General features: G+C 39.0%; 1 protein-coding gene across 3 annotated transcripts; it reads left to right on the top strand.

Moving 5' to 3' along the window:
* On the top strand, positions 1–26,473 carry kcnk2b (potassium channel, subfamily K, member 2b). 3 transcript variants are annotated; one of them, XM_087805860.1, is made up of 7 exons: positions 1–184; positions 2,756–3,069; positions 11,998–12,115; positions 13,557–13,717; positions 16,884–17,079; positions 18,990–19,132; positions 22,571–26,473. In XM_087805860.1, coding segments are annotated over exons 1-7 (1,290 nt in total). In that variant the 5' UTR covers positions 1–183; the 3' UTR covers positions 22,928–26,473. The 3 variants fall into 3 exon arrangements, with proteins under 3 accessions (XP_087661986.1, XP_087661987.1, XP_087661985.1); XM_087805859.1 differs by lacking the exon at positions 1–184 and having other exon boundaries at positions 2,464–3,069; XM_087805861.1 differs by lacking the exons at positions 1–184; positions 13,557–13,717 and having other exon boundaries at positions 2,450–3,077.
* Positions 26,474–27,223: the final 750 nt, after the last annotated feature.

The following is a 27,223-nucleotide window of genomic DNA, read 5'->3' as shown; positions in this document are numbered from 1 at the left end:
CGCAGCAGCGTTTTGCGACAGGAACGCCATGTCCTGGATGTATTTTCGCGTCGAGGCGGAGGAGACCATGTGGAGAGCGAGCGGATCCCGGATCAGCGGAGACGAGCAACTCTCATAACAGACCTGGATCGATACTTCACAGCGCCATCCATGAGGAAACAACGGCAGAAGCGATGGTAGAGAAGTAAGCGACTGTTAAATAATAGAATATCCAGGATGAACGGTACATGTGCTCAGGATAAAACTGGTGCAAAGATGATGATCGTTTCACTTTCTGGATGCACCAATGGCATGCATGAGAAATGAAGAGTTGATGTCATTTCTGTCAGTGTAGCAGGAGCTGGATCTGGAGAAACAATGTTATATTTTAAATGAGCTTCAATCCAGTTTCTTTATGGTTGATATCCATCTTCTGCCTTTGAAGCCATGAAGAGATTTGTGAATGAAATGGACTTGCCCTCCAGCAGATCCTAATGGGTTTTCGCTGACACGGATGATACATACGTACAGTATATACTGTACACACACATACGTTTACACATGCACAACCGGACTGAGAATATATGTTACGTTATATGTATATTCACAATTCAAGTTCTTCACTTTCTGTTTGAAATAAACTGAAACTGAAGAGACACTGTGGGCAAAAAAAAAAAAAAACATGGACCAGGAAAAAACCTCAAAATGTGTAACCATGACTATAACACAGGCTAGAGCCAGATATCGAGAGGACAGAAGTAAGAACTGGGTCTTCAGACAGACTGGAGTCTAAATATTGGACCTTATCTCTAAAGACCACCCAGGACTAGGACTTAAATATCACCATTTTTGGTGAATGATATGGAAGAAACGATTCTGGTGGATCAGAAAGTGTAACTTACAGTGGACGTCGAGACTTCTGGGATTGATGACGCGCAGTGACAAACGGTCGTGCTTGACCAATCACAGCAGAGTGGGTGTGGTTATGGTAAACAAGCAAGTGTTTCCAGTGGGCGGAGCTTAAGCACGTTTTCTAATGTAAATATTTCAATGAAGAGATAGTTTTGTACAAACAGACTCACACTGATGATACAATAGATTCCAACATCTATTTCACATTATTTGACCTTTAAGAGTCCAATATCTCACAAGACGAGAACAACAAAGAGTCCAATATCTCATTGACAGTCCAAAGCTAAAGCATTCACAAAATATGGGAGTAAAACGAGGGGAAAAACTGGAACAGGGAACCTTTAAGAGAACAGGAGAAAAAAGGAGGTCGAAGCACTTGCAGGGATAATCAATAATTAAAGTAAAGGCACAGAGGCAGGAAGAAGAGAGGAATTTTCTTTGGAGAGAGAACTGTAAGTGACCAGACAAACTAAAAACTAAAGAAAAAAATGGAAGAATGTCACGTTACAGTCACAGTCAGATGCCACAGATGATTAGTGCCAAAGACAGAAACGTCTCCTTGTTGTTGTTGTTGTAAGAACCTATTATCAAGAAAACATGTCTAGATATCAGATCTGGTTCTAAACGCCCCCCCCAAAAAATAAAAAATAATGTTGTTTTTTTTACTCATCTGTCCCCTTTGACCTGGTGAACAGTTATATACCAGTACCTGGGATCTGTTATTGATCAGGGGTTTTCTCTTAAAGGGCATGTTGGGAAATTGTTTTTTCAATATAAGAGTGAAGCTCAGTTTCTTTCATAGAAACACGTCTTGCTTCTCCCTCAGAGCTAGGAAAGCTCCTCGTATTAGCGACGTTCCTACCAATGTGGTCTACATGTGTGCCTCAAATACTGGCCTACAATCATCACCTCTGGTCTATCGTTGTCACTGAGGGAACTGTGTGAACTGTCTGCCAAAGCTTCCATGTCCTCTGTGTCTGAGAGGAACTCCAAACACTGGATGGCTGAGGTCTTTAAGTCTCTTCTCGGCTTGGTTCCCACTTCTTTAAGCACTTTTCTTGCTTTCAAATTATATTTTGCAAAGGCCTCCTCAACATGTTCGAACCGAAATGGGGAAAAAAAAAAGCTTTCAGTTTTTCTGCCACGTCTTCTTGGAGTGCTTTTATTTTAAATGGGAGCCTTCTGCTCCATCGAAAAGACAGACAACGAAAATGAACTGTACAGAATGTGTTTTTTATTTGTTACTTTGACCAAAACTCCTGCCCTTCATGTTTGTCTAGTTTGTACTCTTGTAATTCAGTGTTTGTTTTGTACTTTTTGCCTTCATTTTTTTTCAACTATGATGTGTGATCGCATTGAAACTAGTTCATTTTTGCCTAAACCGAAAGAAAGCCGGCAAAAATGATGTAACCAAGGCCGAAAACACAAACACATTAAACGATTTTTACAACAAATAAACCTTAATTTGTGCCAGAAAAATCAACAAGACATTAGCATGGACAATTAGATAGATGGATGGATAAAACTTAGCACACGTCAATACAGATGATAGATTCATACAAATTAAAAAAAAACAAAGCAAGAACAAAGTGTCTATAAAATGAATGTCCAAGATTACATCAATCTAATTCAAAGATAAACTACATAGATCAAAGACAAATAACTAAGACAAAGGATACAAACATTGACATAGAAGAGTCAGACTTTCACTCCACTCCTGCCCCGGAACTCAGAATAATGCAATCTAATAGCAATTAGCATCTAGGAAGGAGCATTCATGCTTCATCCACCGAATCAATGGTTGAGCGAAATAGAAAAAAACATTTTATCCGTGAACGCTCATGTGTGTGTTCCATCCTCTCAGTGGCCACACCTGACCTTCTGGACCCAAAGACTGCCGCTCACAACTGCAAGCCTCGTCTCTCCTTCTCGACGATACCGACCGTTCTGACCTCCTCGGATGATGGCGACGACACCAGGATGACAGTCATGAGGTGGAAAACCGTGTCTGCTATCTTCTTCCTGGTGGTCACTTACCTCATCATCGGGGCGACCGTGTTCCGGGCCCTGGAGCAGCCGCACGAGAGCTTCCAGAAACTGGCCATCCTGACGGAGAAACTGGAGTTCCTGGCCGAGCACTCGTGCGTGAACTCCACGGAGCTGGAGGACCTCGTCAAGGTAGGCAGGTGACCCTTTGACCTCCGACCTTATGACGAAATTACATTGCAGACGATTGCCTTGAAACCATGTCATCCATTGCATAAGCCGAAAGCAAAAACGTAGAAAAGATGTTTTACGCTATTTTTCATTTTTGCCCCGAAGATCTATTTGAAAATCTCTCAATGAGATTTGTTTTTGTGTCCAACTTATATTTATAATTATGTACACATCTGTAAGGGACTGATCTGTTGGGGGGAAAAAGTAAATTCAAATAGTATTGTACAATGGTATTTTATACAGTACAGTCATGATATTGTTCACAGGATGGGGATAGATTTTAATGAAACACGTATCGACAGACTACGTGTGTCTTTTATTAATAACAAGTAACTCTCAGGAGACCATAGAAGGAAGGATGTTGCAACATGTTGTAATGCATGCATCAAAGGAGCAAGATCTCTTTAGTCAGACGAAGTGGACAAGGAGAGAAAAAAAGTATTTAAGACTTCAGACTGTAGACTTTCTTTATTGTCAATGCACAGAAGATCACAGCAGTAAGAAACTGGCAACGAAATTTCTTTGCTTGGCAACCTTCTAAAACACAGCGTAGGGTGATTGTATAAATATAAATAAAGTTATAAACAGTGCAATATAATATAAACAGAATAAATAAATGTTTTAAATATTGCATAGAATGAATGTATATAGAAGTATAAATATAAATAAGTAAAAAATAGTGCAATATATGTATATAAATAGAAAAAAATAAAAAACGTTTTAAATAGCATAAGTTATATTTCATTCAGCAGTCTGATGGCCAGTGGGAAGAAGCTGTTGCTAAATCTTGCCGGATACTGCGGAACCTTCTGCCAGATGCCAGGAGAGAGAACAGTCCATAGAGGGGGTGGGTTGGGTCGAACAGAATTCTACGGTTAAGAGCCGCTGATGTGAAGTAAATTTGAGACATGCACCGAATGCAGCACGAATCAACCACGGCTTTTTCGGGGTACGTTAGGCCATTTTCGGTCAAAAATATTCGGTGTCTGGAATCTTTGTTGCATCCTTAACTGAAACCAACATTGGACCAGAGTCAGCCAGTGATACAGAATAAGATTCAAATGGTTCTCTGTCTCAGGATCATTGAAGTGAGGCAGTCGTCAAAAGCTAAAAGCAAACTCCCAGAGAAAATTCTTTCTTTTTACCAGGATAGATTTTATTGAGGAACGCTGATGCGTTACTAGGATATCATGGTCTATCAGAATGTTCTGGGTCTGCCCCTTTTAAGTGGGCGGGGCTTAAGCACATTTTCTAATGTAGATATTTCAATTATAGATAGTTTTGTACAAACAGACACATACTGATGAGTACAATAGAGGTCCAGGATCTATTCAAGTCACACTTAAATACACACGTGTTTCCCTTTAAGAGTCCAATATCTCATTGTAAAGAACAACAATTAAAAAGTCCAATATCAGTCCAAATAGGAGAACATAAAAAGAGCTCTAGGTTCTACTCAGTGGCTCTACAAGATGCAAGAGCTTCTCAACAAATCTCTAATGGAGGAAGTCCTGTAAAACTATTTTAAAAAATTAAATAATCTTTTGTTAATTTTAACACATCTTTGTGTCAAAACATGGTTTAAACGCTTGATTATGTTGATGTGTTTGAAATTAAAAAATAATTCCACCCTTTAATCCTATTAAAAGTGTATCCTCGTGTCAGAAGCCGCATTAATAAATGATCGATAACCTTTTATACCGCAGCCGGATAAAACGGCACGAGATTGTGAGACAAGACTTTTCGCTCGGTGGAATGAATTATAATAAATAAAATCAAGATCATTGCTGATCGCGACTGATCCGGTGCGTGACCGGCAACGGATCACATGGAAACACCAGTCACAAAAGTCACCTGCGATGGAAAGCGTTTTACTCTTGCCAAGAGTTTCACAGGCTGCCCGGACCTGGTGATTACTTTCATTGTTCAGGCAGCGAGGTTGTCAAATCGCAGGGGGATCCATGGCCGCCGCCGCCGCTTATTCCCGCCACTTATTTCCGCCGCCACATCAGGCTTCTAATTACTGAGTCTTTGGTTTGTGACCCCCATATGTTCCACAGTAATTAAACCTAAAGCTTGAGGCTTTACTATACTTAAGCTGTATCTTATATCAGATAATACATGCTACTAGTGTGTTTAGTGAGAGTATAATTGTCCACGATTGTTTTTTTATTTATATAGCGCTTTTCCAGACCAGGGTCACAAAGCGCTTAAACAATCAAAACAATACTCAAAAAAGTATATACTTTAAAGATCAAGATAAAACTGATAACACAACTGGAGTTCCTGAAAATCAAGGAAAAGCCTGAACAAATAGAATCGTCTTAAGATGTTTCTTAAAGGAGTCAGTAGATCCATCAAGCGCAAAGAGAGAGGAAGATCGTTCCAAAGCTTAGGAGCAGATTGTGACAATATCCTTAATATAATGTGTGTTTTTGCAAGATTAGATTAACTACATTAATTAAAACCAGAATAATAAAACAGGCATTTATCTTTTACTGTCTAGATAATAATTGAATAATCCAAGAAGAAGCCGCACGCGTACATTCCAGGTTTACACAAGTATCCTCCATCATATTGTGTCTGAGGTTAATGTCATGGCTCCGGTAATAAATGGATTTTTTTTTTTTTTTTAAACTGCTGGTGTATGACAAAGAAATGTCAGGCTCGCATGGATTTATTAATAAAATGCAAATGAGAGCAAATTGAAAGTGGAACAGCCGGCTGTTGTTTGACTCGGGGATGCTGACTCAGTGTCGCGGGAGATGAAACGACAGTCACTCAGTCAGTGCTGGAGTTGGTGCGCCAGAGTCTTCCCTGAAAATGCTTCGAGTCGGGACGACTTCACGTGCGTCCAAAGCCGAAGCCGAGTTTGACTTTCGGTGATGTTTTTTTGCGAAGATTGATGTTTGCGAGGTTTTTAATTGCGCACGTATATATATCCGATCGCGTCGGAGAGGCAGAGCTGCGAGGCAGCCGAAGAGAAACGCAGCTCAATATCGCTGGTGTTTGCTAACACTTGCTCATTTCCATCTCTGTCTGGCTTCTCACTCACAGGATTCTATAGTTTCCAAATGAGCTGTTTCCAGAATCATCCTCTTAAAATCTCAATCTGATTGAAATCTGTTTTGAATACTTGTTTTTCTCAAGTCCACAAAGCAGCATTGTTGTGAGTGATCGAGGAGAAATTGGTTTTTTCGTAATCACTTCCACCTTTAGCCTGCAGTTTGTTTATATCAAAAGACCGTCTATAGTATAGATTCTTTACTGTCAGATGCATTGATATCCTCCTCCGAGAGTTCCCGAGTAAGTCATGCACACAATCTACTATTCTGCCGTTTGCGTTTGATCGAAAGCCGTCCAGCTGAGGATGATCTCAATGGGAGTAATTAAAAAGTGAATGATGTCAAAAAGCTCCGGTTGACACACTATGAATGATGCCAGTCTGGCTCTTGCATCATCGTCGAGCATTTCTCTCACAATGACTTACTATCGCACAAAAGAGGAAAGTTTCAGTTGTTTAGGTTACTAGAGCTTCTGGTGGTCAGACACCTTGAACTCTGTATTGTTATCCATCCATCCGGCTATTCATATGTCTATCTATCCGGCCATCCATCCATTCATCCATCCATCTACCTATTCATATGTCCATCTTTCTGTCCATCCATCCACCTATTCATATGTCTATCTATCCTTCCATCCATCCATCCATCCATCCAACTTTTCATATGTCCATCCATCCATTCATCCAACTGTTCATCCATCCATCCATCCATCCATCCATCCATCCATCCATCCATCCATCCATCCATCCATCCATCCATCCATCCATCCATCCATCCATCCATCCATCCATCCATCCATCCATCCATCCATCCATCCATCCATCCATCCATCCATCCATGTAAGTAAGTAGGTAATTTTTATTTATATAGTGCTTTTCCAGACCAGGGTCACAAAGCGCTTAAACAATCAAAACAATATTCAATAAAGTATATACTTTAAAGGTCAAGATAAAACTGATAACACAACAGGAGTTCCAGAAAATCAAGGAAAAGCCTGAACAAATAAAAATGTCTTAAGATGTTTCTTGAAGGAGTCAGTAGATCATCAAACACAAAGAGAGAGAAGATCGTTCCAAAGCTTAGGAGCAACAGCCTGAAAAGATTTCTCTCCTCTGGTCCTGAACCGTGTGCGTGGAACCATCAGTAGATTCTGATCCACAGACCTCAGAGCCCGAGCTGGGGTGTAAGGCTGGATCAGATGACTAATGTAAGGAGGAGCCTGACCATGAATAGATCTGAAAGTAAGAACCAGAATTTTAAAGTTGATCCTGAAAGAAACTGGAAGCCAGTGAAGAGTTTTAAGGATCGTCATCGACCATCCACCTATTCATATGTCTATCCATCCATCCATCCATTCATCCAACTATTCACATGTCCATCCAACTGTTCATCCATCCATCCATCCATCCATCCATCCATCCATCCATCCATCCATCCATCCATCCATCCATCCATCCATCCATCCATCCATCCATCCATCCATCCATCCATCCATCCATCCATCCATCCATCCATCCATCCATCCATCCATCCATCCACCTATTCATATGTCTATCTATCCGTTCATCCATCCATTCAACTATACATATGTCCATCCATCCATCCATCCATTCATCCATCCATCGACCTATTCATATGTCCATCCATCCAACCATCCATCCATCATCCATCCACCTATTCATATGTCCATCAATCTGTCCATTCATCCACCTATTCATATGTCTATCTATCCGTCCATCCATCCATCCAACTATTCATATGTCCATCCATCGATCCATCCAACTATTCATATGTCCATCCATCCACCTATTCATATGTCCATCCATCATCCATCCATCCACATATTCATGTGTCCATCTATCCTACCATCCATCCATCCACGTATTCATATCTCCATCCATGCATCCATCCATCCATCCATCCATCCATCCATCCATCCATCCATCCATCCATACATCCATATATTTATCCATCCATCCATCCATCCAACATTTCTTCTCAGTCACTAGAATATATATTAATGATGAACAACCCTGCAAGCTTGACAGTCTTATTTGCTGGACTTAATGTTCACGTAGTCTTTGGAAATGAAAAAGACACACAAGTGTCTGTGAAATTGGCCAAAACTAAGCAACAGCCAAAGTGTACATTAATTGTTATAATGTAAATAATAAGAACTGAATGTTCAATGCAAATCCTAATCTTGTCAAATATTATAATTATTTTTCATTTTGAATTGAATAAAACAAATCTTGTTTTGATAAAATCAATGTAGATTAATGTTCATGTTGATAATGTGACCTATAAACATGCCAGAGACGAAATGAGAATAAAGAGCCCAGATTATGGATGTCAACAATTATACAGAGACGTCCACTGAGGAGGACAAACACAATGATAATGAGGATTAATCGACTCCAATAATGAGAAGCCAATACTACCATTAGACAGACGCTTCCTGTTACTGACACTTAATACACATTTTGTTTGCCCTGTAACCACAACTCCTAAAACATTTTCTCCCATTTTGTGATTCAGTTTGAATTCATTGTTAGGACATATTTGGTTAACTAACTAACTTACCAAAACCTTTATTATACTTTATTTGCCTTTTTTAGCACGCAGGACGAAACAAATGCACTCAAAAAAATGATTACAAGTTACACAAAGACAAAAACCCATTACTCACCATTATAGCTCTAATGGCTCGTCTCTTTCTTATCGTCCTCTTTCTTTTCTAATTCATCCACTTCATCTTTCTCTTCCTTATCACGGGCGAAGTCAGTCCTCACCTCCCGTGCGGGTGATGAATAGCAGCTGATAGCTACTTGACATCACAGCGAGGGTGTAGATAATGTGTCTCAACCGACACTGGCGAGTGACAGAGGGTTATTGGCTCGTGACTTGCAACCAAAGTAGCATTAAATTACAGAGTTAAAAAAGTTTATTTCATCCAAAATAGATTTATCATTGTTCAGACATATTCAATCTCATTCAGGCAGATTGATATAACCTTTTATTGAAAACTATATATTCACCGAGTGAAGTATAAAAAGCAATCTATAGGAGGTCGCTCTGTGTATCCGTATCTGTTCCCTGAGGGGAAATTTTCTCATCAATTGTTTCACTAAGGATTTGTTATCTTGAGTTGTTCCCAAGGGCATGAAAGCTAACGGGAAAGCTTCCAGTGAACAGGCTTTAGGAGAAAGCCACTGTGTATAAATACTCATCAAAAGTGTCAATTTAGATGTTGTATCTTGTATGAAGTGTGTACGGTTAGTGCTAATAGCTAGTTTTAAATTATCTCTAACGTAAGAAGATTTAATTAATTATTGTTGTTAATCAAATGTCAACATAATTACCTTGACATTCTGGCTAATTCTGTTTTACGGAGCTCCAGTTCCAGCTCCAATAATGTAGAAATATGAAGTTAAATTCATATTTTTCTCCTCATGTTTTTGCAAATACCAATCATAATCATTTAGGTAACATTAGCCATGTTATGCTATTGGTAGCCTAGTTCAAAAGCCATTGGTGTGTGCTTCATTTTAACCTCCTTCCTTTAAGCCAACATTGTCTTTTTGTCTCATATTTGACAAATAACACTAAAGTTATGTTCGAGTGCAGCTCAGGCACAGGTTGGCAATAGGTGGGCTGGTTTTCTGCTTTAATTTATCTTTTTTTCGCCAGATGCTAGCCCCAGTAATCTTTCAAGAAGGCTAATGCTTTGCTTCTGTAAGCGAGTCCATCAACTTTGTTTTTTTTTGCAGCTATAGTAGGATATACATTTAAGCAGTATAGAGATGTTTAACTACTTGGAAAATATAATATATTATATATATTATAGTATATATAGTATATCAGTGTTGTGCGGTGAGGTTCATGGTTGGTGAGGCACTGACTCCTTTAGTGTCAGATTTACATGTTTATTAACCCAAAAGATAATTAAATAATAACTAGTTTCTGGTTATTTCATATCTCATCAGCATTCTTAACACGTATATGAAGTTTAAAAAATATATGATTTTATTATTTATTTCTTGGGGAATTTACTGTAAAGTTTAGCGAGAACTCTCCAGATTTAAGTTTGGCTCATGAGTGAAGAATCCTGAGCGTCAGGCCATCCGTGATAGACCCGCCTTTTTTTGCTCCTGATTGGTTAATATTGCATCAGGACCTTCCGTGATCGGCTAGATTTTCGCAAAATAACAATGTTTATTATGGTGGAGAGATAAATATTGAGTATTAAATTAGTCAATATAAGCGTGAGAAACTCAAATAATATTTTATTTAAGGCCAAAAAGTGTTTCTGGTTTTAATTTTATCTGTAGATAAAGTCCATGAGTCTTTTCTTTACCACACAAACCCCTGTTACTTGAAGTCCACCTTATTTCCTTTAGTTTCTCTGCCGCAATGGACATGTGACGTAGTTTGATGAGGCTCATTAGTTTGTGCCTCAAGTTTTGCCTTTTCACTGCAGATGTATTTCTGATCAGCAAAACTAAATAAGAACCTTACGAACATGAAACTTTAATGGTTAAAGACATCAGCCAGACTGCGGAAAACCAAGGAAAATAAACATATCTGTGAGCGTTATATTGGCGACTGTCAGTACAGAACTAACACAATTAATTCGCACTGGCCTCTCTAACTCCGTCAGCAACAAGGCAGAGACAGTCGATCACAGAGCAGATTTCATAACCGTGTTGACAAACTGAAAATGTTTTCATCAGAAGTAAAAGGTTGTTTTATAGTGTTTGGTGACCGTATTGCACAAGTGCATTCATTGTAACACACGACTTTATAAGCGATTTAAAGCCTTGTTAGATCAACAATATTGACATTGAATAAAGGTTGTTTGTTGAACAAATGTGATCCTGTGTGTGTGTGTTGGTTTAAGTGTCATCATAAGAGAATGCTCCTCAAATATTTAGGTTTCTTTTCGAAAAAGTGATATTTTTTAACGTGATACGTCACATCCGTCAAAGCATTGTCACTTCAGGTTTGTGAATACTGTAGTGTGATCTATCTGTGATCGATTGTTTCTGTCTGTTTGCTGACGGAGTTAGAGAGGCCAGTGCGCATGCTCGTGTGAATACTGTAATTGTGTTAATCCTGTACCGACAGCGACGTTACATCAATTAACTATGTATCAACGCAGTTTTTTATGGATTGTGCATTGACCGCATGTACCTGATGGACATCCAGGTAAAAGCGATAAAGTGACTTTGGAGATGCAGGCAACTTAAACGTTACTTTTTTACTTTTGTTAAATATTAATATTCAGCCTTTAAATACTTTTTCTTTTTTCTAATCCAATTAATGTTAATACCTGATACTCATTATAACGTATAATTGGGCGTACGTCTAATCACCTTCTTTTTTTTCCCCGCCCTAGTATTTCTGCTCCTTAATGACGCACCATTATTTATGTAACACTTCATTTAACTTCAGCTCCTTCGTAAAGACAGCAGAATTATCCATTGTCAGCATCTACACTCTCACCTGAAGGATCGAGGCCAGCAAGTTTTTGACTTTACGAACCACATCCGTCCTCAGATTAAAGTTTGTGTTATATTAAAAATCATTCTTTGGAACGTTTTTGATCAGTTGACTGCTCCAATCAAATCACATCTTCCCCAAGTTTCTTGCTCTCCATGCGGGGATTTATTTTTTTTCACATCGCCTTCCCTGAGCTGTAATTGAGTCCCAGTAAAATTCATCAATATTCCAGAAATGCAAGACCACATCACACAACATTTCCTCTGAGAGATCAAAGCGTGTTGCTAACTTTTCGTTTTTTTTTTCATTCGTTTTCCCTCAGCAAGTGGTCTCGGCGGTCCGTGCAGGGGTTAACCCGTCGGGAAATACCATCAATCAGTCGAGTCTGTGGGACCTCAGCTCCTCTTTCTTCTTCGCTGGAACTGTCATCACAACAATCGGTAAGAAAAACTCTTTCATTCCTTTTTTTGCTCAACCTTTTGCTCAAGAAAAATTCACGGGAAAACATTGATTTAGATTTTTTTGTATTTGATTTTCAAAAAGAATAATGATGAGAGACATTAAAACAAAAATAGAGTTTTCCATAAACAAAAGGTAATTGAAAGAAGTAAAACAAAAATAAGTGTAAAATATTAAAACATGGTAAGGTAAGGTAAGGTAAAACTTTATTGATCCCTCAGGAGGTCTCCTTCGGGAAATTGTTTTTTACCAATAGCCAGCAATTTTTCATAAACAATAAAAAATAATACATAAAAAATAAAATAAGAAGAATAACATAAAGAGGAAGAACAAGATAACACAATCTAAGTCTAAAGATAAAGACAAAGAACATAGATCAAAGAAAAACAACAAAGACAAAGGATACAAAGACTAACATAGAACAGAACATCCAGATACTCTCACTCCACTCCTGCCCCCAAACTCAGAATTGTACAATTGAATAGCCCGAGGAATGAATGAGTCCCTGAGTCTATTTGTTTTGCACCTGGGTAGGAGCATTCGTGCACTCATTCTGCTTCTCTCTTCTATGGAAGTATCATAGTAGAATTGACGATAATAATAACAACAATAATAATAATAATAACCTTGTTTATACTGGGTTTAATGCTGGCTTACGTTTTCACAGACTGATGTTTAGTTTTGGGTGGAATAAAACAACAAAAATGAAATGTTTTCTAGTGTACAGGCTTTTTTTTTAAACCAAAATAAGTGTTTTGAATCATAGTCTAATGGTACGCTGGAGAGTAATTATTTTTTTCGGGATAAAATGCCTTTTAGTCAGAGATTATCTCTCCAACAGAACCGGTCCACAGCCCAGTGGTGCACGAGGAAACATGTTGGTGACCCCAGATCAGTAGATCTTCTAATGCTTTATTTGGGAAATGTTTGAACATTAGGTCGTCCTGTTTTATTGAGGATTAACAACAGATGGATTTCTTTCTTTTTGTACTCATCAGCTAATAATTGGTTAAAGTCTATGTCTGAGTGAAAACATCCTCTACAGAGTTCTACAGAGAAAGCAGCTTATGCTGGACGTCTAAACCTTACACATGTTTCCAGGATGACAAAAACATGTCTTGTATTGTTCTGATTAACTCAATGATTCGTGTAAAGAAATCCCGTCTCTTTTGTCGCGTCCTGCCGGGCCCGCTGAGGAAGCTAACAGGATCTGAGAGCGTCTTGACTCTCATTATCTGCATTTGATTGACAAATTTTCTCGGCTGGTGCTTCGACTCAGTGTGTGGCCAGTACGAAACAGCAGATGCCAATCATCAAGACGCCGACCCGAACTATAAATAAACAGAAGGATCATGAATCGCGTGTGTTGTTAAAGCGTGACCGGTGCTCTTATATGACGATGATGTCTTTTGCTTGTGTCAGGATTTGGGAACATTTCTCCTCACACAGAAGGTGGAAGAATCTTCTGCGTCATCTATGCTCTCCTGGGGATTCCACTGTTTGGATTCTTACTCGCTGGTGTCGGTGACCAGCTGGGAACCATCTTTGGGAAAGGAATCGCCAAAGTGGAAGATATGATTGTGGTAAAGACTTTTGAAAATGTATTAAACACGTATGTTTGGTATCATGACACGACATAAAGACACACACTCATGATATAAAGTCAGGATTATGTTACATCAACAGTGATAAACAGAAATTATTTTGAATCTCAACAAACATTTTGTTTGATCAGCTGAAAATAGTTTGTATTCAGTGTCACTAACATGATTACGTTCAGAAGCTTCATGCATGAATCCTGTGAAACAATCCGCCCGAATAATATCGTAGATTCATTTCTCAAGGGAAAATGTTTGGAGATTATTTTGTTGTCTCGATGGGTTTTAAAATATAAGAAGTTACTTGAAACATTTGATAAGCTTCAGCCTAAGAGACAGAATTAAACAGTGATAATTTAGCCAAGACAGTCAAGAAAGTCGACTGTGTTTTGGCTCTTTATTTTATTATTAACAACAAATAAATTAAAAGAAAATGTGTTTTAAACGTCACAGTTTAAGTAACTTTTTTGGGAACTCCATCATGCAAAAGACTGAATTAATGGCCAACTAATGTGCAAACTCTCCTGACTCTGATGTTTTAAAACATCTCAAAATGCAGTAAGTCTTATCATGAGCATGTTTTGAACTTATTACTTTATAAAGTTCTCCCCCGTCTAAAATCTGGACGAAGGAGAGGTTACGAGAGTGAAGTCCATTTTTACGTAATAATGGCTTCACTCCTCCTCCAGCCAGTTGAAATCACGCCCGCTTTGTTTATACAACAAGTTTCTTGGAGGTGGAGACTTCCAGGATTGATGACGCGTGCTGACAAACCTCGTTTTTTCACCAATCACGCAAGTGTTTAAGCACATTTTCTAATGTCAATATTTAAATGAAAAGAGTTTTGTACCAACACATACTGATGAGTACAATAGAGTCCAACATCTATTGAAGACACACTTAAATTAACACGTTTTTAACTTGTTTAAATACAGATTGGGTGGAAACCTGACCAACCTGGCAACATCACGACCAAGATGTAGGTTCTTGGCAACGTCGCCACTGCCTGCGGGAGCTTTTTCTCAAAACAATATTGTGCGCAAAATATTGTTTGTTTTTAAAGTAACACCCAACTGGTCATATTTTAACATCTAGAATATATGTATGTATATATTTATGCCAAAAAAATGCAAGTGCTTGTTCCTCACTAACAGAATGAGAAGCATTGCACATGAATAAAAGCTGCTTCTGCACCTATAAATATATTTATCAGCAGCTGTCGGTACAGAGACAAAACACGCTGACAATTCATGCCGCCACACACGGCAGACCGATTACAAGTTTTAAAGAATAATGAGGGGAGATGGGTTTTTGTAGATCCTCTTCAGAAGCACCGGCTGGACCTGAAATGTCGTTCTGATCCTCTGCCTCTTCTCTGGTCGTCCTCGGAGGGGGTTACATAAGGGAGAGGAAAGGGCACTTCATACTAGGATCTGAAGCACCAGCGTGTGGAGCCAACTCTAAAGTGGTTTCTCATCTTTCTGAATTGTCGTGGAAGTCGGGGGGTGATGTCTGCCCCCGGTTGCCATGGCAGCACATGTGACCGTTTGACACCTCGCTTGAGCTTCATTGGGAGTGATGGGACTTTTGTGTAACAAGTTTGGCGAGATGACGCGGAAAGTGGAGGTCGTGCTAAAGGTCAGAGGAAGTGAGTCATCGCTTTGGGAGGAGGGTTTATTGGTTGAAGTCATTTTACAGCTTGGTTAGCTTTATTTAACTTATGCACCTGAAGTGATTGTTTCAAAACTATTTGATGCTGTTAGAGGCAGAATTCTAACAAAGCATTTTTTTGTTAAATAATGGAAAATATAATCAAAAAATGTTCTTAAAATACTTGCCTGCGTCGGAAAAAAAGTGGCTATTAATAATTTTTTCATTGTGATATAAGATGGTTGATTAAATATCAAACATATTCGATTAATTGCTAAATCAAAATACTTAATATGCTTCAAAACCTTTCATTTTTCGAGTTTAAAATGTATTTCAGTTAATTTTAAATAAATCTATATTTAAATTCTGGTTATATCCTTGATGTCTGAGGGAATAATATTCTAATAAAATATCCCAATAATCCAAATAGTTTTTTCTCTTTATCTTAATGGTTTTTGAGGTTGATAAACTTTTGCTAAACCCTGACACGTCATATAGTCACGTCTTTTCTCAAAACAATCAGGACAAACGCTGTCAGCGTCTGGAAAACATGAAAGGTATATTGAGAGAATTTTTTTCTAGAGATGTGATACGGGAAAAGCCCAAACTGAATTGCTGAAGGATGAAGGAACAATTCTTACTTTAAACTTGGGAAAATGATGTCACAACACGATCTGGAGCTAGTAATCCATGCGTTTGTGTCTTCAGGTTTTGTTTATTGTAACAGTTTATTTTGGTGTCTAAACAAGAAGGAGCTGTCTCGCCTGCAGTGAGAATTCTGACCCGCTCTAGTAGAAGAACTCACATTTCTCCGATCCTTAAAACTCTTCACTGGCTGCCAGTTTCTTTCAATTTTCAAATTCCGGTTCTTACTTTCAGATCTATTCTTAGTCAGACCTTCCATCAGTGATATGATTCAGACTTACACCCCAGCTCGGGCTCTGAGGTCTGTGGATCAGAATCTACTGATGGTTCCTGAACACGGTTCAGGACCAGAGGAGAGAAATCCTTCCAGACTGTTGCTCCTAAGCTTTGGAACGATCTTCCTCTGTGTTTCATGATCTTCTGACTCTTTCAAGAAACATCTTAAGACATTTTCATTTGTGCTTTTCCCTGATTTACTGGGACTCTTGTGTTTTTCTTATGTGTCTTGATCTTTAAAGCATGTATTTTAACTGTATTGTTTTTGATCGTTAGAGCGCTTTGTGACCCTGGTATAGAAAGGCGCTTTACAAATAACCTTTACTTTACTTAGTTACTTACTTACTCATTTTTACCAATTTTGTTTAGTGTTTCTTCCCCACAACTCAATGTTGGTCAGTCAAAATAATTAACAAATAAGAACTTACACTCACCAGAATCATCGAAAATATAGTCACTTTATTCTTTATTTAGTGGTTTGTGTTTAAGGTTCAGGTGAGAGACAACCATCTCTTTAACATCCACTGGTTATTTTCCCAGAAAGTCTAATTGAATCTGAAACGCTTCTGTTTCTCCGCAGAAGTGGAAAGTCAGCCAGACGAAGATCCGTGTCATTTCCACGCTGCTCTTCATCCTCTTCGGGTGTGTCATCTTCGTGGCGCTGCCGGCCGTCATCTTCAAGCACATCGAGGGCTGGAGCACGCTCGAGTCCATCTACTTTGTCGTCATCACACTCACCACCATTGGCTTCGGAGACTTTGTCGCCGGTGAAAAAGGTCTTGATTTTATTTGCCCGTCGATTGTGATGCGAGTCAAGTGACGCTTTGTCACCGTGGTGGGTTGTCTCAGTAATGACATTAAAGAGGTTCAATATCAGTGACGAGTTGAGGGATTAGCATCACATTTGTTTTCAGGCAAATCAATTATTTCATCCTGGAATAAATTAAAATGCTTTTGTTTTTATAATATTTGTTCATCTAGAGCAGCGGTGGGTAATTCAATTACCACGTGGGCCGAATTATATACTGTCACTACTACACCCGGCCATGAAGCCAAAAGTAGGGAGTGACAGATAAGTAACTTTATATGATTGGATTAATCTTAAAAATAAAAATAAAGGGACATTCTTAAAAAAAGCTTTAGTCTTAATATTGAGTATATATTTTTTTCCCATTAAATCTATTTAAATTTTCTAAAGAAAAACATTGCTGTTTCATATATTTTACAATTTAAGATAAAAAAAAAAGCAAAATTAGGCATTATGATTCCATCTCATAATTTGTGTATTATTTAATTGTAAATACAATTTAATAAATAAATATGATAAAAGCAGCTCTACGAATATATATGTATAAAAACCAATACACGTCAAAAAAGAGGTTTAAAAAGTTACTTCAAACAAAGATCTTTAATTATTTGTACGTATAGGTGGAACAATCAATTAAAATCAAGTATCCATGGTAAACATTTCTAAACAGTTTGTTTTAGGGTCAAAGGTCGGGTCTAGAGGAAGCTCACTTCTGTTGAGCGACAACAAACATGTGATGACAAACGAATTAACCATGGAATAAATGACAAAGCCACAGCACTAGATATACGTAAGTAAGTAATTCATGTTTGTAGAGCACTTTAGGTACTCGTACACACTCGTACAAATGGTATTAAGTGGAATAAATGTAATTTTAAGATAGATTCTAACAAATCCATACATTTATTTTCAAAAAACTAACAATAATAAATGAAATCCACTCCAAACCTTTTGAAACGTTTTATTTACCAGTCAAGAAGAACGATGGCCACCATGACAACAATTTTCATCAGGAACTGTACTTCTTCTGTGAATACCGTCATTGCCGTAAATGCATCTGAATCCAAACTCTAGTCTCGCCTATAGTTTCACCATCTTTTTTTTGTCAGTACCTTGATATCCATTTGTGGCTATTCATCCATAGCCTGGGACCTTTACCGGTCCCTGAGGTATTTGTTAAGAGTGCAGTCTGAAAGTTATTTTGGTTTAAAAATAGATGGCATTTTCTACGAAGTAACATTAGTCTGTAACTCTCGACACAGTCTAGATGAATCCCCATTATGAAACAAAAGAGCTTGTGTCGGTTCTTGTTGTTTTTATTAACACAGCTTACAGACAAGGCTTTTATTTTAATTTCCGTTCACGATTAATGTTATTCAAGCGCAACAAATAACCGTGCATGCATAACATAGGTGGAAATAAGAAAAACCCCTTTTAAAGTTAAAATAATTAAATAAAAAAGGCTGTTTTATAATGTTCCAGAGCAAAACTTAGATAAAGACATAAATCTTCATCAATGAAAAGTATATTTACTGTTCATTTTTGGAGACAAAAAAACGATTTTTTTTTATGACAATTGGATGGAATTCCACTATTGAAGAATTTAAATGTGACAGCAGTTCATGTTGATTAATTAATATCTTTATTTGTTCCACATTTAAGTTACCTTTAAAAAGCTTCTACTTTTCATTACCTGTGAACAATCATCACATCAACGGCTACAAGTGATTACAAACCACTAAACATGTACAACCTATTGACCACCTCACCATCAGCCAAATTCTACGAAGATAGATTTATCTTCTGTTTTCAGTCCTGCACTTTACTCCCTATAGAGCTGACGGGTTGCGTAATACACTTTTTGCTTGCTCCCCGCAGGTTGGTCGGACAGTCCAGAATATCTCAACTACTACAAGCCTGTGGTCTGGTTTTACATCCTGGTGGGGCTGGCGTACTTCGCCGCCGTTCTCAGCATGATTGGGGACTGGTTTCGACGTATCTCCAAGAAAACCAAAGAGGAGGTACATATTGAGTTTCAAGTGTCAAAGGAGAATAAGTGAACCATGAATCATCCGATTTTTCCACCTACTTTATACTCAACACCTGAAAAAATCCCATTAGATCGTGGCTCAAGTTTGACATCTCTGAAGCATTTTTATGGCAGTACTTAAAGCCTTTTAACAACTCATTGACTCTGATTTTGCTGTCAGCTCTCATTTCTTCCTTCTTTAATCCTCATTTCCCATCATGTGATGCCACAACAGGTCTTTCTCCAACATCTTAAAGCATCAATACGTATGATTGAAAATGTTGTTTCTGGCTCCCCCGTGTGTCATAACAGTCTTACTGCAATTTAATGGCTTGTGTTGGCCGGTTTTCTGTTACATCTTTCTAGAAATTTCAACAATTAGTTACAGAAAATAAATAACATTTGGATGAACAATGTAGCGTATTGCTGCTTTAACATATCTTCATGATCCTTCCAAGTCATATTTTACTTTGACCACCTCTAAGAACCTCATTTATAGTCACTTTACTTGGCAAGTTGTGCTCACATATAACTATAAAATACACAAATAGATACATTAGGTCCAGTTATTAAGGTTAAACTTCTGGAATATCCATCAGTAGTGTTGTAAATTGATATCATGAAAATAGAAGGGAACTTTAATGCTGTAGGTAATTAAATAACGCTGTGTTGGGACCACATCGACAACATCGACGACACAAAACATCTCAATGTACGATATGTTCAGGAACTATTACTGTGAATTGACCTCATTCAAAATTCAAATCTCATCAATTGTAATTTATTTCACTGATATAATATTCATCCTGCTTCTCACCGGCTCTTTCTCGGTTCCCGCGTTAATCTTTAAATAGCCCGGGTGAAAATTGGATGAATTATTTGCTGCTATTGAGTAATATGATTGTTTCGGCTTCTGGCAGGGTTATTATTTACATTCCGAAGGAAGGAAAATAACTATAGATGCAAGCAGAACTCGGCAGCCGAGCAGGTTGGGATCGTTTCTATGCATCTGATGAAAGAGTGTGTGATGATGGAAATCCTTCGAAGGTCGAGCATTTCAGAGAATTCTAGAAAATGCTTTGACGACTGATGGGGGGAAGAGATGAGAGGAAGCGGAAGAAGAATCAAGATCAAGAACCATGTACATACTGTATGTGTGTGTTCGTGCACAGTCAGTGCATCTAAGATTATTCGCTTAATAAATTATTTAACTAACATGAGCAGCAAAACAGCATCCTATAGAAGCTTAAAAGAAATACACAATAAAATGAATATAATAAGATTCAAGAGATTCAAGATTTATTCGCCACTACATACATTGGTATACATAGAATACATTTTCTGTGGTTGTGGACGACTCCGGAATTGGTTAACAAAATTAGAATAGGGATAAACAATATGTACAAAATATACAATATAAACAAGAATAATAATAATAAACACAGTGCAAAAACTGTCAAACAGTGAAAAAACAATATGACAGAAACAAAAAGGAAAGTAATAACATCCTAATTATTCACATGGAAAACAATAACAACATCACAGTCAAAAACACGTACGACAACAAAAACAACAACACAACTAACACCATCATCTGGGACAGAAACATCAACAAAAAGAAAAATTATCTTTTTCCTCCTTTTCCAATCTCCACCAGCTTGTACAATTACAGTTTATAATTACTAACGGTTTTATGTTAACCAGGTATGCCAACAGACATGATGGTATTGAAATAAATAAAATAAAATAAAATGATTTTGCATTTTGTCATCATCAGATCACCATTAGCTTCCCAGTTCTCAGTGATTGATAATGTATTTATTAGCATTCATTTTCATCTTCTTTAACTTATTTAACATTTTTCTGAATCTTTATTCCTTATCGCAGCTTGGTCCTAAACATAATTTCCCTCCTTTAGTTTGTCAAAAAGAAAGAAAAAAGTAATGAAATGAAAGCATTCCTCGTATCTTCTAATTTTTCTTTCTGCTGTCAGCGACTAAATATAATCTTGATTCAAATAACAGATGACGGTCGTTAGGGTCCATTATGAGTTCTGTCATTTCGAGGCCATAAAGATGTTGGAAAGTGCTCGAGGCGAGGGTCGTCGTAATGTCCCGAGATTGAAAGTTTTTTATGCGCAGTCACAGAGTTTGGTCAAACATCAGTGTGTCACACCAGGCAGTCACTGCTGCAGTGGGGTACTGGACCTGTATTGGGGTTGAGGTAGCGATACCTCGGCCCCTCCATAAGGTTTAGTTAAAGGATTCAATTATTTTTGGACCAGTAATGACAGCAATAACGCAGCAATACAATGTAATGTAGGCAAGGTCGTGAAGTAGGATGGTAGTCCACTGCCTTACTAAGCTTTGGCTCTTCTATGTGGTGGTGTTCCCCAAGGTTAGGGCTTAAGACCTGTCCCAACGGAAGGTTAGGACCAAGTTGGGGCGGGTGTTTTCCAAAGGAAAAGATTATCAATTAAAATGGTGGTGGTCCTTATCCCACCTGTAAATGGTGTCTTCTGATTTCAGGCTGATGTAACCTAAAAATAGCTTCTTCCCATGTGTGCGTCAGATAAATTGAACGAAAAAACGGGTGAATTAAGTAGTTGCCACCGAACATTTTCAGGAGGTCCCTACATGATTCTGGAAGGAATACGGTGAATCATAAAAGTGATAGTTCACCCAAAGTTCAAGGTTCATTCATTTTCTTCTCATCCTCATGTCGACCGAGGTATGGGATTATTAAGTAATCTGTTACTTTTCAGTGTTATAGACAAAAATGTTTGTCTATTTTAATCTTGCGAATGACGATCAGTTGTTGTCGTCTCCATCTTTGTTTAAAAAGACACTTAGAAACATCCAAATACCTCCATACTGCTCGTTCATGAGGTCCCTCTTGCATTGAAGGCTCGACATTAGGAATTTTCCCAAGAAAACTTGAATAAGTCCATATTTTAAACTTGTTTGTAGCAGAAACTCCAGGTCTGTCCTCATTCAAACACATTGGGAGTTTTCCGTCGCCAGATTTACGCTGATAGTCCAGCAGCTTCCCTTAAGAACAAGCTTAAAATATAGACTTTTTAAAAATGTTTTTTGGAACAATTCCTAATGTCTAGGCTTCAATACAAGAGGGACGTTGAAGTCGAGCAGTATGGAGGTATTTGGATGTTTTTAAGGGTCTGTTTGGACGAACCAGTCACTGCATTAAAATAAACAAACATTTTTGTCTATAACTCTCAAAAAGAAACAGATCACTCTGAAAACACTTAGTCGACATGAGGTTGAGTAGAAAACCCTTCAACAGAATCAGCTTCAAGAGCAATCGATGAGAGTGAAACTGTTGTTGTCAGTGTTGGTACCTCTCACTCACGGCGACGGACTGCACTGCTCGCCTGCAGGAATCAATCATCGTTCGCTCTCTCTCTCGGCAGGTCGGGGAGTTTCGCGCTCACGCAGCCGAGTGGACGGCTAACGTGTCGGCGGAGTTCAAAGAGACTCGGCGGCGCCTCAGCGTTGACATTTACGACAAGTTCCAGCGGGCGACGTCCATCAAGCGGAAGCTGTCGTCCGAGCTCGGCATCAACACGTCCCTGAACCCGGAGATGACTCCCGGGAAGAGGACGCTGTCGGCCAACCTGTTCGAGGACAGGGAGGGTTACCCCAACTTGACTCTCTCGCTCACGCCTGTGCCCGGGGCGCTCTCCAGGAGCGGCAGCCTCTACTTGAACGGTCTGAGTCCGGATTACGCGGATCGACGGGAGATGGCGATCATCGAGAACTTCAAATAAGGAGAGAGGAGGACCATGTGTACATCTAATACTTGAGGAATCACCTGTTCCTCCGTCTGCATGTCCAGCCCAATGCGGATATTCACACTTCGCTTTCCTCACGCCTGTGGCCGCATGATGAACTATCGGCACCACTTCTTCGGACATGACCGCCCGTCACTCACGCAGAAACGAGTGCATCCGTCAGTGAGCAATAGATGTAATAATTAAGGAGGCCCCGGAATCTGCATCAGAGGAAGAGGAACTTCGCCGCCAACAGCGCCCGCCATCACCAACATTAAATGAATGTGACGTCATGTTTACACTACCTTAGACATTCGTACGCCTTTGTGCATTTGCTGGTCAGGTTGTGATCACTTGAAGAGTGTTTTATTTTGTCCCCTCCCTCCCCTTCCCCGTGAGATGTATTCCCTTTTGTGCCTTAAACTATGGAACAGGCTAGTGCTGTTACTGAGGCCACGCCCGACTTAGCTACTCTTTTCAAACACGTCTTTTGATATGTGCCGATTCACGCACCAAAGCGTCGTCATTTGATAGCCGGTGACTTGCATGATGGGGGAAATCTTTTCATAGTTGGTAGTTGTTGATCGACTTCTACACGCTCTGGACCAAAATGAGCAGAGACAGGGTTTGATGTGACACATCTGACATCTAATGCACTGGTAATAAAAAAGCCGGGTTTTATTAGATTTTACCAGATGAAAGCAGAGTAAGAACTCCTGTTCCTGCTGCTCTCTGTGACAAAAGTCTTTGAAAGTCTTTTTTTGGACCACAAGATGGAGATCTGTTTGTTGGCAGGTATGAATCACAAAAACTCAGAGTTTGAGCCGGTGTACGAAGGAATAAGACCGATGACGTAAAATGAAGGGGGTGTTGTTACTGCTTTAATACTCTAATTCAGTTATTTAAGGGCAACTAATGTGTTGATCTAAGTGTATCTTAAATAGATCTTGGACTCTATTGTTTCATAATAGTGTCTGTTTGTACAAAACTCTCTTTTCATTTAAATATTTACATTAGAAAATGTGCTTAAGCTCCGCCTACTAAAAACAATTTTTATTTTTCCTCGAGTTGAAATCTCAGAAGTCTCCACCTCCAAGGGACTTGGTGTATAAACAAAGCGGGGCGTGATTACAGCTGACTCAAGAAGGAGTGAAGCCATTATTACGTCATAATGGACTCCGCTCTCATAACCCATTGTTCTCTAAGATTTCAGACGGGGGAGAACTTTATTAAGAAATGATTTCAAAACATGGTCATGATGAGGGACTCACTGCATCTTGGAGAGGAAGACTTAACATTTGAAACATGAGAATCAGGGGAGTTGAGTTTTCACATTAGTTGCCCTTAAATGTGGTTCGAAGCCAGTGACTAATCCAAGCAACAAACTTACGAGGTAAAAAGAAAAGTTGAGTTTGTTCGACTTCCTACAGTACTTAAAATACCTTCATTTTACTTAATTGTCACTTCCTGTTTGTGTCTTTCAGTCTTACAATATATGCTCAGTCTCTCCAGTGCCAGATAAGGATGGGTACCAATACCATTAAGGTTCTGATTTGAAAATTTGAATGAAACTCACCTGGTAAAGCCCTTCATGCATGCAATCTCACGCACAAACAATTAATCCCCAAAAGTAATATTGACGTTACGAGTCTGTGACGATGGAACGATTTAACAGTGTGATTACACTTTGTCCAACTTGTTTTTGGATTATAATACAATATATTTTAGTAGAAAGATATTTATATGAAGGTTATAATAAAACGGCTTGTCCAATGCATTTGGCACCAGAGGTAGGATGGCTAGCTGTAATGTTATAGCTACTTTAAATTGTATTCAGAAGGCTGAAGAATGAGATTGAAATAATAAATGGTTGCGAGATCTTTAAGTGACATCAGCATCAAAGGAATTGAAGGAAAATCTTTAGATGAAATAGCTTTTAAGATTGCCCAACAGAAGAATATGAAACTTGATCGAAGCATTTATTTCCACAGCTAAAACTAACCAGTAACCTAATTGAAATTAAAGGTAGGGTAGATGCTCTTCAGAATGTTGGGGGTGGATTGTATTTTTAATAACATTTTTACCGGGAATCAATACGAGGTCGACTTAATAAGATTGGGCGATGTTTTAACGGTTTTCACAGATGTCTGAAATGTCCAATTTTGGTGTTTTATTTCTTGGCTACATCAAAGCCAAAAGTGAATTTTAGCGTGCCTCATTTTGACTATACTTTTGAATATGGCGGCGTGACAGTAACATGTCCCATGCTTTGTTGGAATCATCCAAACATGCGTCACCAAGCAAGTTTCATGAGAGCTGTGACTTCACTTGAAAAGATTTGTGTGTGTTTTGTTTCACACACTTCCAGTCTCGTGAAAAACCCTAACAGGAACTCGTCAAGATATTTCGGATTCAGTGTTTTGGGGTTTTGTTCTCGTCGAAAGAGTTTAATGAACACGGACTCACCATGAAACGTTCATAGCAGTGATCCCAATTCCATCTCTGTTCCACTTCCTGTTTTTTACAAAAAAAGTTGTTTCTTCGACCACGTGTGTAACAATCGACAACCATTCCAGTCGGAACCTCTGAGGTTAGCTTCGGCTATTCCTTCCTGTATGTTTCTACCATAGGATCATTTTCTTCAGTGTAGATGGACGCAGGTCCACCAATGGTCGGTCCATGTGAAGAGAATAAATTGAGCGTAGAAGATCAAAAGATCACTTTAGGTGCATGATAAGGGCGCGAAGAACGATGAAGGATTCACACCGAGCTTCCCTCCATCACGACTCGAGCGGACAACACTGCGGCAGGAGGGTTGACTGACGTGAAAAAGCAGCTCCGTTAATCCTTGACGCTGCCTTTGATGGATCAGTGAGACGGAGAGTTCTGAGCGGTGTCGAAAACACTGGCCATGCATTTAAGCCTGAGGGAGGCGGGTACGTATAGAACATCCCCTCAAGCCAACCCCCACCCGGTACCGTTCTCTCCGGTGGGCCGCTCGATTTATAGCAGGAGCGTGACGAGCTGTCAGGAAGAAATAAGGCCTTGTTGTCGATTGTTACACAACGCTGGAGAGGCACACGCACACACAGGGGGGGAAGTCGCGTTTTGTGGAGTGTTTTTACCTCGACTCGTCCTCCCACAGCGACCCGTTTTAATTAAGCGCACCGTCAGTCAGGCGTCCAGCAGCACATTAAGAATGTAAACTCATTCATGATTGAACAGCGGCAGCTTCGACTCTCGAGACACTTTTTTGTCTTCCTGCCATAGAGTGCGCAGCTGCGCCCCCCGACCCCCCCAAAAAAAACGAAAAAGACTCCAAACCACAGCATCGTGAGCCAACACAGTTACGATGTCATCGACGTTTGAATGGAGCTAGTGAGCGACTGACCCAAATGATGCTTCAATTCAAGCAAAAATACTCTCAACAAAAAACTCACTTAAGTGTTCTGAATGTATTTGATGCCATTTTACCTGAATCGGTGAAATATTTCGTTGCCAAAAAAAAACAGCGTTTCGGGTGTGAGAGGGAGTTTTCGTTGCATGTGGCCTAGAAGTGTTTGTGACATCATGCTTTTCATGTGCTTTGGGAACTAGTGTCCTCTGTCACCTGGAATCATTACGAACTTTTCACACAGTTTAATAAACTATTTTATATACATCGTCACATTTCTACATATTTTGTCTCTAAGAGCCTGAGAAGAATGTTCTGCTTACTTCCTGCACCTGTGCTGTGTCTCAAATCGCGCACTTAAACTTAGTATTTTTAGTGCATAAGTGCGACTTCTTAGTATGCGAAATGTATTGTGCTAAATTGGCGTACTAAAACTCCCACAAAACTGAGATGGATGGATGTATTGATGGATGGATGGATGGATGTATTGATGGATGGATGAATGTATTGATGGATGGATGGATGTATTGATGGATGGATGAATGTATTGATGAATGTATTGATGGATGGATGGATGTATCGATGGATGGATGAATGAATGTATTGATGGATGGATGGATGGATGGATGAATGGATGGATGGATGAATGAATGTATTGATGGATGGATGGGTGTATTGATGGATGTATCGATGGATGGATGAATGAATGTATTGATGGATGGATGGATGTATTGATGGATGGATGTATTGATGGATGGATGGATGATGAATGTATTGATGGATGGATGAATGGACACTTTCTACGGAAGTTACATATATATAATGATGGATGGATGGATGTATTGATGGATGGATGAATGTATTGATGGATGGATGAATGCATGGATGGATGGATGAAT

The sequence above is a fragment of the Callionymus lyra genome, chromosome 13 (genome assembly GCF_982586985.1).
Source record: "Callionymus lyra chromosome 13, fCalLyr1.hap1.1, whole genome shotgun sequence".
Classification (NCBI taxonomy): domain Eukaryota; kingdom Metazoa; phylum Chordata; class Actinopteri; order Syngnathiformes; family Callionymidae; genus Callionymus; species Callionymus lyra.
This window is presented reverse-complemented; position numbering and strand designations above follow the sequence as displayed.

Excerpts from the sequence above, each read along its gene's own strand:
- kcnk2b (XM_087805859.1), top strand. The coding sequence starts at position 2,689 with ATGGTTGAGCGAAATAGAAAAAAACATTTTATCCGTGAACGCTCATGT. Across the intron at positions 3,070-11,997 it reads AGCTGGAGGACCTCGTCAAG|CAAGTGGTCTCGGCGGTCCG; the intron begins GTAGGCAGGTGA and ends GTTTTCCCTCAG. Across the intron at positions 17,080-18,989 it reads CTTTGTCGCCGGTGAAAAAG|GTTGGTCGGACAGTCCAGAA; the intron begins GTCTTGATTTTA and ends TGCTCCCCGCAG.